The sequence below is a fragment of the Cyprinodon variegatus genome, unplaced genomic scaffold (assembly GCF_000732505.1).
Source record: "Cyprinodon variegatus isolate N-32 unplaced genomic scaffold, C_variegatus-1.0 Scaffold717, whole genome shotgun sequence".
Lineage (NCBI taxonomy): Eukaryota > Metazoa > Chordata > Actinopteri > Cyprinodontiformes > Cyprinodontidae > Cyprinodon > Cyprinodon variegatus.
In genome coordinates, this window is record NW_015151170.1 from 194,290 (window position 1) to 208,137 (window position 13,848).

Here is a 13,848-nt window from a genome sequence, read left to right on the forward strand (position 1 = left end):
TATATATATATATATATATATATATATATATATATTTATTTATTTATTTATTTATTTTATTTTTCCCCAACTATTCTGAAAGTCCAAACCGGAAGTCGGCGGAGTCACCGCTAACTTTGTGCTGCTATACTTTTCGTATCGCAGGGAGGAGTCGTTTAGTTTCTTGATTATAGTGACATGTTTATTGATTTATCACAACCTTAAAGCATGTCTAGCCTCCTGTCCGAATAATGTAGGTCGTATATATCGCTGACGTAAACCTATCGACGATCTTATCGCAGCATTTTTCGGCTGAAGACCGAAGGAAACAGGAAGGCGGAACAAGTAAGTTCGGGAAAGTGGCTTTCAACTGGTGCGGTTTCGTCACCGTTTGATCAGACCGTCTCAGATAACGGACGCTTTTCATGATAACTGTAATGATAAATGTAATGTGGATCTAGTGCTGGTATGTTTGGTTTCTTTTGTCTAATTCAGAGGCGGCTTTTCAGGTGTTTTTGAGCAACAAGTCGGAGCGCGTTTTCTAGCGTCACGGACAAACTTCACCAACAGTCGTCATGTGCCCCGCTGGCTTAATCTCCGGGTTTCATCCTGGAAAATGAGCCAAAACGACACAAATCCGCCTTGATACGGAGGTTTATTGGGGCGCATACTTCAGACTGAGCCTAAATAACCGCACTAATGAGCGTTTGCAAAGCTAACAGGCTTCGTCCTGATGGTTAGTGAGCATGGTGGTGCCTTCAGGGCGCTGGGAAAGGAAATGACTCACGGAAACCCTGTTTCACCTCAAATGTGGAAGTACGCCTGCTTTACCTGCATCAATCATTCTATTCTAATTCTATTTAAAAGTATAGTTAAATTAAAGCTGCTGCTCATATTAACCATCTAACCTTTTTGGGTTTTTTTATGTGTTCTACCTGTATCCACAGGATGCACAAAGATCTGTCAAAGAAATACACTTTAATTTTTATTTTTCTGTTTCCCCCTTATGTAATCCAATTACAACAAACTACATGATTAATACATTTGTCTTTATATAAAAGTTTGAAAAAGATGTCATTTTTTGCCTTCCCCCTAACATAATATATATATATATATATATATATATATATATATATATATATATATATATATATATATGGATGGATGTTTTTATTTATTTTTTTATATATGGTTGGTTATTATTCAAGTATTGAAGTCTCATAAACTAGCAGCATTTCTGATTTTGATCATTTTTTGTGTATGTACTTAAATATATATCTATACACATATATATTTTTTTATTAGTACCATTCAAAACTTCTCTCCTCAGCTGAAAAAATGGAGCCAACTGTTATTTTGTCCATTTTTATTTGTTATTGTCCAACATCTCAGGTCACTCTAGGCTTTTTTACTTGCATTTGGTTCAAACTGACTTTAAAGGTAAAAGGAAACTAGTTTTGAACCTAAAATATATATATATATAAAAAAAAAACAGTTTAAACGGTTTGTAAAAATACACACAATTGAAATACACCTTTGTACTAATCTGTTATTAAGGATTAACTTAGCTCTTTCAGTAGTTAATCTGGATAATTTATTTGAAGCAGGTAAAGGTCCGTTACCTAAAATCCCCAAAACGGTGCTTAGTTTAAAGTAAATATTTTTGAAATATTGCAACTATCAACAAAATATCCTTCAACAAATCGTCTCCCTGCTTAATGATCAGAATATTTTTCATTTCATAATAATGTAGTCATGCTTTTCTGTAGCTGAAAGATCACCTCTGTTAATGCGATAATGATTGTGGAGTTTTTAACCTTAAAAACTGTATTAGTTTTTGTGCTTTAGAATCAAAAACGAACTTTCATCCATCATTTTTTTAACAAAGATTGTTGTTCATTTCCTTATTAAATGAAAACATTTTCCTATTTTGATAGAATCTGCACCTTGTGTCGTCTAATTAAAGCAATTCTGCGTAAATGTTGAAAAATTGCAAAACAAAGTGCAAATACAATTAAACAAAATACAAACCACCAGTGCTAATCACAACAGACAAATATAACAATCTTCAACATCCTTTAAATAATGTGCAATAAATAGTCTTCAAACGTGAATAATTTAGGCAACTAAATTTAAATGTAGGCAACTTGATTTAAATCCATTTCACAAGAATTAGTTATTAAATCGGTGGTGTATATATCGATGCTCCATGTAAGCTGCTCTTCTCCAAAGCTTCTTTAACTTGAAAGAGTCGGGTTTTGTCATTAAATGGGTCATGTGGCCCAGAGTGTGGCTTTACAGCAGTCTGAGCTCCCCATAAACACTAGAGTTAACTAAGCTAACACTGATCAGACATATTTCTGGTTCCCTGGTGTAGTATTTCATCTAGAGCGTTACTTGTGGCCTTTAATTCATAACTAACTGCATGACGTCCCAATCCACTGGGCAAAACTGGTCTGCTAGGCGGTTTTTAACACAGAGGAAAACTTAAAAACAATCCACTGGACTTTGTTTTTGAGTTTGAAGACGTTTCTCTTCCCATCCAGGAAGCTTTTTCAATTCAAAATATCAGGAATAACGTTCAGTTCGAGGTTTTATACCCATTAAAGCCTTTTTGTTTTGAAAACAGAGAAATTGAAATGGACAAACTGGACCACCACTTTGGAATGGGGGTCATTTAGCTTGTTTTGTTATTGCAAGCTAACATTGCTAGCTATTCCTGACATTTGAAATGAAAAAGCTTCCTGGATGGGAAGCGAAACGTCTTCAAACTTGGAAACAACGTCCAGTGGATTGTTTTCAAATCTTTTTGAAAGGACTATGACCTGGTTGACCGAGAATCTTCTCCAACACAGAGGAAGACCGTTTTACTGTGTGACAGAGCTGTGCTAAAAGTTGCTTTCAGGAAGATTAAACCTGGAAGTTACAGACCCAGTGCCCCTAGTGGCTAAAAGTAAAAGTGTCAAGGAAGTACGTTCAATATTTGTGTTAAAATCTGAAAAATCAAATATTAGCCGACAAAAAAACCTTGAGAACCTAGCATCTGCTAAATTAATTCAACATTTAACAGGAATCATTGCCTCTAAATATTGTTATATGAATCAGATTCTTATTTTTATTTTCACTTTATGCAGGATAAGCAGCCGATACCAAAAGAAGCTCTTCAGGAAGAAGTCTGCACAGGTTGTTTACGCGCCCTTAAGACTGCCTCCATCCCGACAGTGAATAATCTACCATGTCCATGGCCCTGAAGCAAGTCTTCAACAAAGACAGAACGTTCCGGCCCAAACGGAAGTTCGAGCCCGGCACACAGCGCTTCGAGCTGCACAAGAAGGCGCAGGCGTCTCTAAACGCCGGCCTGGACCTGAAGCAGGCCGTGCAGCTGCCTCACGGCGAGGACCTCAACGATTGGGTAGCTGTCCACGTGGTGGACTTCTTCAACCGAATCAACCTCATCTATGGCACCATCAGTGACTCGTGCACCGATCAGACCTGTCCTGTCATGTCCGGCGGGCCCAAGTACGAATACCGCTGGCAAGATGAGCACAAGTACAAGAGGCCGACCGCCCTGTCGGCGCCAAAGTACATGAGCCTGCTCATGGACTGGATTGAGGTACAAATCAACAACGAGAATATCTTCCCCACCAACGTCGGTAAGTGATTCATTCACCATTGGATTTGTTTGGGACTCATTGTAGCAGAATATCTTTTATTGTTTAGCAAAGTGTGTTTATGGCATCCAGGCTGCTCTTTTTAAGGCTTTTAGATCTCAACAGACAAACTCTAATGGTTGTCTGAAACACAGTAATAACAAAGGATTACGGTAATCTCAACTCCTAAACTTCTCTCTGTGGGGAAAAATATTACAATAGCACCAAGTTAAAAAAAGGTTGTTTATTATTCTGGCTGTAATTTGATGCTTTATGTGTTTCTGGGCTGTTACCCTACTCAGAACAGAAGGAAAATCATGTTTATAAAGGTGGTTTTACAGGCGTTTAGGATGAGCCAAAATACTTGGAAATATATGCACATCTTTTCTTTTCTAATCCTAACCAGCTGTGTTTTTTAAGGAATAATATTGAGCATTTAATGCCTGGAATCGGAAGCTTTTAAAACCTCTACTGTTTACTTTCAGCTGCGTCTCATCATGCACGACGCTTGTGTTGCTGCGGTTCACACTGGAACCTTACAGACCGTCGCTCAATTTGAAGTTCTTCCGCATTTAAGACCACTTCCTCCTTTGCAAGCTCACCAGACAGAATGTATACCAGTTTAGTTTGACATTAAAGCAGAAGCTTTAAGCGCCATGCTGGTTTTAAACTTTCAAATGTTTCATTTGCAGCTTGCACAGACTGCTATAGTCTCTTTTAGTTTAAAGAAAAAAAGTCAAACATGATGTAAAGTAGAGATGTTTGTTACAGTAAACATCATCGATTTTTGCCACAAGTTAATAAATGGTTAATACGGTAACAAAATTATAATTTAGAAAGTTTAGAACAGCTAATGCTTTGGAAATGTGCATGAGAATAGCTCAGCAGATATACAGTTTATATAATACACAGGTTTCTTTTTTATTAAAAAAAAAAGTGAATAGCTTGTTCTGTATTTGATAAGCCTGAGTTTACAGTTTAATGACCTGGAACGGTTTCTTCAGGGAGAATAGAATAAAATGTGAAACGCTCCGCAAGGCCGCATACATTAGATTGTCTTCTGTGTTTCACGTGGCAAACATTAGGGATGGAGTCAATCCGCGACTGTGGCATTCTTGGATGGATATTATCTCTGCATGCATGCATATGCCCTCTGCTCCAGCTCAACAGCTGACTTAACAACAAAAACATCCAGGCAATGGATTAAAAAATGGGTCACCCCATGCCCAGTGCTCTATGAATAGAATCCCGCTCTGATGTGCTCATACGCTTAAACTGCTTCCTTAGATACTGTTAATTTTGTCAAAACAAATAACAATTTAAAAGCCAGGCTTGTTGCTAAAAACAAAGCAAATATAAACATATGCATCATTTGCCACATCTTTGAGTCAGCTGGTGTTCAATCAAAGGAAGCTGAGAGGATGAATGCAGACAAACTCATGGATTGACCGCAGTGCTGTCCATCTGCTCCCTCCTCTAGGTACTCCCTTCCCTAAGACCTTCATGCAGGTGGCTAAGAAGATTTTGTCACGTCTGTTCCGGGTGTTTGTCCACGTCTACATCCACCACTTTGACCGTGTCTCCCAGATGGGGGCCGAGGCTCACGTCAACACCTGCTACAAGCATTTCTATTACTTCGTCACTGAGTTCAACCTAACGGACCACAAAGAACTGGAACCCCTGGTGAGTCCAACACATCTGAACATGAAGCAATGGTAATTAAACACTAGATGGAGCTTAAGTGAGGACAGATTATAAAGCAAACCTGCTTTGGAAAGGTACAGTAAATAAGATCCATGTTTAAATCAGCACAGATGATCAAATTAGATTGAAACATGTTTAGGATTAATCAGATGTTTGCAAAAATAATAATGGAGATATACTGGATTATACATTTTTTACATTACTATAACATTTAGTAACTTTATACGAAGCTTCACAAATTATTGTTTCACTTTTGTAAGAAAGCTACATCTTTTAATAGGCTGTATGTAAGGCTTAGGGGTGGAAGTTATTGATTAATTCATTTAGGGCTAAAACAGCTTTTAGCTGACAGATCGACCCAATTAGAGCAGTGATTATATCAAGATCATAAATAAAAGTATACAAAATTTTGCGTTTAATATTAAAAAATGTTTTCATCCATCAAAGTGTTCTAACCAGAACTTTTTCGGGGGAAAAGTTTGAGTTTCACCTGGTTTAATTTCGTCAAAATCTTCTTTAATGAATCTTCGGCGATATGATTATTCATCGATTAATCGAAAAATAATCAATAGAGGAATTGATTTACAAAATAATCGTTAGTTGCAGCCCTAAATTAATTAGTCTAAAGTTTATCTGGCTGATCGACATTTTCGTTAAAAACTTGCCTTTTATTTTGTAAAAAGAGGATCTTTTTTCGTTGTTTTTTTTTTTCCCTCCCAACAATATGCTGAATTTTTCAAGGAAAATAGTAAATCCTTATATTTGAACATCTTGTTCTGCCAGCGGGATTAAATGCCAAGGGAAAAAACAAAACAAAAACTGTCTTACACATTATGAAAGTACATATTTATGAGATGTGACGAAGCAAGAACCTGTTTGGTTACTGAATGGAAATAAATATGAATAAAATATGTGAATCATTTCTAATTTCTAATGTACAGAAAAATTATGCAATCACTTAAAACAGGTTATGTCGCTCCAACATGCTGTCAGACTATTGGCCCCTTCCTTTCTACGAAGTGGACCCTAACTGTGATATAGTTTCCTGTTTTTAGCCTAAGCTTGCACTCGGTGATCAGAGAGACTTTGTTCTTTCAGCAGCGCTTTTAAACAGGTGGTTCGGTTGCTCTGAAAGGTTAAAGCTTGGCTCCAGGAAATGCATGAACTCCAAGAGCCCCCCTCTCTACCGTGCTAATGCTAGCATGTCTTTCTCTAACATGTTACAAATATTTTGCTTAATGCCCTCCATTACATTATGAAACAATAAACCATTAATCAATTAATCATAAGTCTATATTTAAATCCCTTGTTTGGTTGTTTAAAGATTCAAGTAACACATTTAGATACATGTGTGTCTCTAGAAAGTAGAGTATAATTAGAAAAATGATCTATTCTAGTGGTTCAGTTCAATTAAAGGTCATTGCTGAAGTAATGGCTGTTCAGAGGGCTGGATTTCTTCTTTTATACAGTTGCTAGGATTTATTTATGACTTCTCTTAAGAGTACTATGTATTGATTCTTTTGTTTTTGGGTTTTCACCCTTTGGTTTCACTCAGTCACCATCGACTGCTTTGTTTATGTAAACACGATTTAAGAAATTAAATTGAGAGTACAAGTAACTAACTTTTATATTTAGATAAAACATTAAAGGCACTGTATAAATAAATGTTTATATTAAAGCACAATATAACACTTAAACACAATACTTAATACTACTTAAATAAACAAATATGTTGTTTATTTTAAACAGTATTGCTAGATAAACAAACTGCACTGTCCAAAAAAAAATTATTTTGCATGTTTTTGTGGCAGCCCCATATTTAAAATACTAAGATTCACTTTGGCTCATCTAAAAGTCTAACAAAGTTGTTTGATGACATCATCAAAAATTAAGGTATTCTGTCACCCAGGTTGTCAGAGAGGAAAATGAACACTTGTAAGGTGGAAAGTGATTAAAAACCAACTATAAATATGTCTAAAACTAAAAATGAACTTTATTACATCATTATAAGTGTATGTTAATATTCTACTTGAATCCAAAATGCATGAATTCATTTATTTATGTCATCAAATTCAACTAAAAGACAGCAGATGCATCCATGGTAGAAGTAATTGTAGAGTAATTGATAGAGGTAGTTTGCGCATCAAGGATCTGATTATTATTAACTTATGAAATCCTCTACTATGTTAAGGATTATTTTTATGTTATATTTGCATCCCGCTCTGTAAATTAGGGTTTAATCAGTGGAAGATTTACTCATTTTTAGTTGGAAACTGAAGAGTCGGTCTCCTCCCTGCTCTGACTGCAGGCAGGATTTGCTGCACGATGACGCTGCTGAGACTCAGTCTGCGGTTTAGAGGTGGGAACGGCTCAAAGACAGGAAACTAAGATTGATCGATGCTTTTACTTGTTGCAAAAGTCCTAAACAGCACAGGAAAAAGTCACTTGATGCTTTTTTTTAAAAACAAAACCAAAAAAACAAGTTGCCAGAAGGGTCTGAAAGAGTCATTGAGGGAGCATGTGAGAGTTGAATGTTATCAGGCCCATCACTGTGCGTCCTCAACAATGTTGTTTGAGATAAAGTCTCACGGAAATGTTGAATGTGACCTTAATAATATGGTTAACAGGACCGATACGGCTGTCAATGAGGATTTGTTCATTTTTCTTTAAGGCAAATACCGTATTTTCCAGACTATAGAGCAAACTTAGCCATAAACCGCCACCACAAAGTGTTTTTTTTTTTTTACTGGAAATGTAGATATATAAGCAGCACTAGGCCATAAGCTGCTGATATCCACTGAAATGTCCCCCACAAAATTCTACATACGCCCCTAAGGTAAGGAAGAAGAATGCTAACACCTGTTAGCTTGTTAGATCGCGGCAGTCAGAGCTTCTAATGAAATATGAGGTTTCATTGGCTCATTATTTCAGCTCAGCGAGAGTTGAGACCAGGCTCTTCATTGGTTCCACAGCTTTAATGCAACAAATAAATGTGTGAATTTGGGACATGCGTCGGGGAAAAGTAGCTTATAGTTCGGAATATAATGTAGTAAAGTTAAACACCTATACCTAAAAGACCACAATCCAGTTAATTATGATAAAATAAGGCTTTATACTCAAAGCTCCAGTCCTTATAGTGTGTTGATTTTAAACTAAAACTTTTATTATCATAATTACAACTTCTTTTTTTTGCGATATGATTCTAATGTTACAGTTTTTAGTAAGGACCAAAACCAATACTGACCCGATACGATAACATTAATCATTCATTATTTTATTATTACTTTTATAGTGTTACGTTAAAACAGTTTAAGTGATGTTATTCAGAAAACAATACTCAATAATAATAATAATAATAATTATGATAACCTCTTATGCATGTATTGGTAATCAATGGTTACAGAAACTCTAAACAGAAGTGGACGGTTTCTATCAGCTTGCCTAAATCTGAGATTTTAGTTGCTGGCTGGTTTATTCCGGTGTTTTCTGCCTGATATGGGTCTTATTTTCAATCGCAGTATTGGATCGGGACAACCCTAATTAAAATTAGTTTCAATAAATGCTTAAAATGCATCCCTCCACTGAATCTAATTAATATGATGTCCGTCTTTTGAATTAACTCAGAGAAAAACTTCTTAAGGTTTGGATGATTTCTTTTTTAACCAAGACATACCTGAAGCTTCAATAAGAAAATCTGAGTCATGCAAACTGCTAATTTCTTTCCCTTTTTAAAAACAGAAACTTCCACCTGTGGAAATAAACACAGGAGACCTGTAGGTTCATTTTAGTTGGCTGTGAAGTACAGTTTCTCTCTATTTTTCCTTCAAATATACCATCGCTTTAGTTTTTCTGATGCCCCCCTTCTGGGTATGCTCAACATGATGACCCCTCCCCCCTCTTAGGGACTTGTTTATGGATTTGAAGCGACATGTTTTTCTGCTGTAGCATGTGGGTTTGACATTTTCTAACATCTAAGAAGTAGGTCTCTCTTATCAGCTGCTTGAACTGTAAACTCAGGGCTTTAACCCTTTTTTCTCTGACCTATTTTCTGTGTTTTAAACATGAATGTCTGTCTTTCATGTGATTAGTGGCGAGAAGCTCTGTAAAACATCTGTGCTGCTCTAAAAAGACGAGGGATTTTCTGTGGTCTGATGCTTACTTTAGAAGAATAAAGCTGAAATAATATAAGGAAAACAGATGGGAAAAGTTGTCCTGCTTTAATTATTCTATAATAAATCAAACCCACATTTTTCCTGCAGTAAAGAGCCTGATTACACCATAAAGATGATATTTGGGTGACAAAAATAATCTCCTGTAGTTATTTGCTCAGATAATTGATCATAAAGTAGTTCTCTGGAGTTGAGGAGACTTTGTCAACTATTTAGGCAATCTTTTCTTTAAAAGAAAATACTGCTTTAAAAGAAGTGATTATATAAAGAGTTTCTAATAATTTGCCAACAATCCTTGTTCATAGTAGCTTTCAGCATTATGTGGGTTTGGCTGCATAAAACATGTTTTCTGTCTTTGCACACTGGTGCCAATATTGCAACAGATCTGCTGGTACCGCTAGGGGCTGAGTGATAAAACAATTCAAATCTAACATTTAGGAAGATTATATTCCACTAATTTACTCATTTGGCTTTTGTAGCTCAAAGTAACATCAGTTTCCTTTCTTTTTTCTTTAATATGTGTACTCAGAACTAAAAAAGTGTCTGTAAACATTTTGTTTTGTCAGATAACAATGGTTGTCAATGACAACGGGCCTGCAGATTTATTTTAGAAGCGTGCTTCTCTGGTTGGATTTAGATGCACTTTGAATAAAGGTCAGCTCTCAGGAGGAGAGGATGAAGTAAAAGCACATTTTGCAAAATGTTTTATATAATGTTTTCTTATGACAAAAAAAGAGAAAAATGGATTAATCTGAATAAGCAGGAAAAAAATCTAAGATTTTATCTCGTAAGCTGATGCCTCCCACATTTTGAAATGTAAAAACATGCATAGAAAGCAATAAAGGCAGAGAGTTAAACCAGTGTTTCCTTAGTTGGCATCTTCACTCCTCTCTCCTGAGAAAAGGATGAAGATTAATGTGATGATCAGTAAAAATGCAATTTGAAAAGATTGTAATTTGAAACTCCTGCTAAACAATTATTATGAAAAATACTAAATAAATATAAAATCAGTTCAAAAATTGTTCAAATGGCATTTCAAAATAATTTTAAAAAATCAGAAAAGTTGCACTCAAAACCTTTTTTTTTATTATTCAAACATTTTTTTTTTTTACATTGAATTTCTGGATTCAATTTATTTTTTTCATGTATAAAAAAAATGGAACACTAATACAAACTATTACATCGCAAAAGTCCTTCAATGCATGAAGAAGGCCCCCCACCCCGCTCCCTTGGGGAATTCAAAGGAGGAATTTCAAGGCATGGCTGAGTGCAGTCTGACTGGTTTTACTGTGTTCTTGTCTGTGTCACTGATGGTCTTCAGCAGGATGATGTTGGTTTCCTTCTCTTACAAATTATGCTTTTATTTTAGAACATTTCATTTCTGTATCGGACCATTACAAAGACTCAGAATTATGGAGTATTTTCTAGTATAGCTTCCAGAAACCAACGCATAATGTCACTCCTTTCGATTTTACAATGCCACTGCACTATAACCTGGTGTAATAACACTGCAATAACTTCTATTATTTATCTCTTCAACAAACCAGACACCACACTTTACCGGCCACCACTTCACTGTACATAAGATACTGTATATGTTTACCATCCACTGTATGCACTGTATATACTTCATGCACCTTTTCGTCCTTTGTGCAGCTCCTGTTCTTTTATAAGAGCTGATCTCACAAGTGAACGTCTCCATTGTGAGATCAATAAATTTCTACTCCTGGTATTCCTCAGAAACAAAAAGCTCCAATATTTGCCTATTCTTTCTAATTTTAGCCACCATCACTCTGTAACCTTTAGTTGTTGTTGTTTTTTTTGTTTTGTTTTTTCTGAAAAAATGAATGTTGGGTTTTCAAAAGCTCTCCATGAACAGAAACAAACCTCTGATTTATATCAGTCTCTTTGTAATAAATCTGTTTAATATGGCTTATACGTTTTAACTGAAACTGTGTTTTAAGATGCAGTTGTGGACTGTCATGTTTGGACCTACAAGTCTGATATTATTTAGCGTCGACCAAAGGGAGTTTTCTGATGAATAACTGACCAGGATGTGTGTCTTTGTTTCCACAGAAAGAGATGACTTCTCGGATGTGCCACTGAGAGGCCTGTGGACACGGCAGGAGCATCCATCCGTCCATCTCCAATCATCCATCCATCTCCAAGACAGAATCAGAGAGTGAAGCAGAAGCAGAGAGTCTATTTTTATATTTAAGTACTGTAATCTATTTTATCCGCATTCTGTAGGTTTTAAAGCAAGAACCTTCTCATGTGAGGCAATCGGTTTCTTAAGAAAAACAAAAGCAGACATGTTATCAGAGAATTCACAGTATTAAGCTGGGTTTGCTTGTGTTGAGGCTTTTCTGTTTTATTGTCATTCCAAAATGTTATCTTCTTCCTGTCAGTTTAAAATGATGTAAAATTTGATTTTAATTTCTTACTGTAAGTCTTAAAAATCACTATGTTGTTCCATTAAATTGATCTTTAATCTTTTTTACGTGGAATCGGTTGGTTTGTGTTGATGTTTATCACCTGGTTCTCAGGTCTATATACCAGCACGCCGACTCCTTTGCCTTTTATTTAGATCATGTTAAACTTACACCGTCGGTGTGGATGAGTTAAAGTCTGTAATGGTCTCTTAGTGGCCCAGACGTTATCAGAGGCGTGTCCAGTTACACTCTGGGCCTCCAGCCACCCGTCTGCTTCTCAGGTGTCAAAGCTGCCTTGTTTGTCGCAGCTATGCTTAGCAGACGGAGGTCATATGAGCCTTTAGCCTGGCGTGACACTGGGGAAGCGTCACATGGCTCTAAAAGCCATGTCCATAAACCCTGCACTAGGTGGCGCCAGACACCGCCAGCATCAGGGAAAAGCAACAGCCACTGCTGCAGCTCTATTCAAATCCGCCCAGTGCACCAGTTCTGGGCCTGAAGTGCAGAGCTGATTTGGATTAAGCCGCTTATGTAAGAAACAGGCCAGACTGTACTGTGATGGAAACAGAGAACAGTTTGTTGTGAATGAGGCCCTCCTGACTGGGTCAACAAAAGGTCCCGAGTGGGAGGGGGGGGCTCTGCTCCGATGTAGAGGCGTTGGTTTGTTTTGATAAAACAAACGACATTGATGACGGGCAGCAAGTTTATATGCACTATTTAGGAAGTTCCGGCCAGCAAAAGAAAACATGCAACATAAAATTTTGTTACATTTTACAGGAAAATGCATGCTTTAGTTGTAGGAGGACATTTTATTTCCAGAAAACTCCAGTAAAACTAAATTTAAGGACAATAAGATGGATATTCTAGAAAATATACATCTACAAGGAGGAAATACTGCAGTCAGTGACAGCTAGGTTTAGAAAACTGATTTCTCAGGATGATCTGAATCAATTGTCTCTACAAAGTGCCTTGAAATGATGGTTGGCGCTGCATAAATAAACTGAATTGAAATTAAATTTAATGAGAAAACTGAGCATGTTTTAAGTGATCTAGGAGGATTTCTGATTATCTGTTAAATAAATAAAAAATATCAGATTAGTTGATTGGAAATTCCCCATCAGTTCCTACAATAGCAGACTACTGGCTCCCACCACAGGCTTTACAAAAAGTAACAGTATAGGCTTTAAAATAGTAAAGCTATACATTAGGTCAACATTTTGCATGCTAAAAACCTTTCAATTTTCTAAAGGAACATCTGCTGAACATTTTTCTCTCCATACTTCCAAAGATTCCTCTCCAGCAGGAACTGAACTCCAAATATCTACTGTATAGCAGATATATAGCAGCTGCTGCAGATCTATATTAGAAATAAAGCATCCACCTCTGCGCTGTGTGAGGTGTAACACTAAATTGTTCACAAATGGAGGCGTTGGTGAGGTAAACTGAACGAGAACAAAGGCAAACGGTGATGGTGAGAAATGAACAGGCTTATTTCTAAAGCTTTTCACTGTCGCTGCAGGTACAGGGTTGATTGTGTTTTAGGGTTAGCTTTATGTTAGCGATGTGCAGGGTGAGCTTGATGCATGACAAACGAGCCAAAGAGATTTCAGTTTGGGGCTCATCTGACAAGAGATGCTCCTTCTAGTTTTTTTTGTTTGTTTTGGTTTTTTTTTTGCTGTGTTTACTTCCTCTTGTTTTCCATCCAAATAAATAATATCTTGTTGCCCCTCTTCCACATAGAGCAGATTTATAGAATGCAGAACAAGCCATATCCTGGCAGCAGTTTCTTCAACCTGAGCAGTGCTGCTCCTCCTGAGGTACCACAGCCTCTCCACTGCTTCACAGATCAATGCTGCCCTTTCCTGGTGGCATCTAACAGGGTTTTTCTAATAGTTGTGCATTTAGCTCCATCCA

At 36.7% G+C, this 13,848-nt stretch overlaps 1 protein-coding gene across 1 annotated transcript; it reads left to right on the forward strand.

The window, feature by feature from the left end:
• The first annotated feature begins 109 nt into the window (after positions 1-109).
• Positions 110-11,993, forward strand: LOC107097720 (MOB kinase activator 3A). The gene is made up of 4 exons (XM_015394979.1): positions 110-324; positions 3,114-3,632; positions 5,110-5,312; positions 11,579-11,993. The coding sequence occupies exons 2-4, from the start codon at positions 3,215-3,217 to the stop codon at positions 11,606-11,608; spliced, it is 651 nt and encodes a 216-aa protein (XP_015250465.1). The 5' UTR covers positions 110-324; positions 3,114-3,214; the 3' UTR covers positions 11,609-11,993.
• The last annotated feature ends 1,855 nt before the right edge of the window (positions 11,994-13,848 follow it).

Excerpts from the sequence above, each read along its gene's own strand:
- LOC107097720 (XM_015394979.1), top strand. The coding sequence starts at position 3,215 with ATGTCCATGGCCCTGAAGCAAGTCTTCAACAAAGACAGAACGTTCCGG. Across the intron at positions 3,633-5,109 it reads TATCTTCCCCACCAACGTCG|GTACTCCCTTCCCTAAGACC; the intron begins GTAAGTGATTCA and ends TCCCTCCTCTAG. Across the intron at positions 5,313-11,578 it reads ACAAAGAACTGGAACCCCTG|AAAGAGATGACTTCTCGGAT; the intron begins GTGAGTCCAACA and ends TTGTTTCCACAG.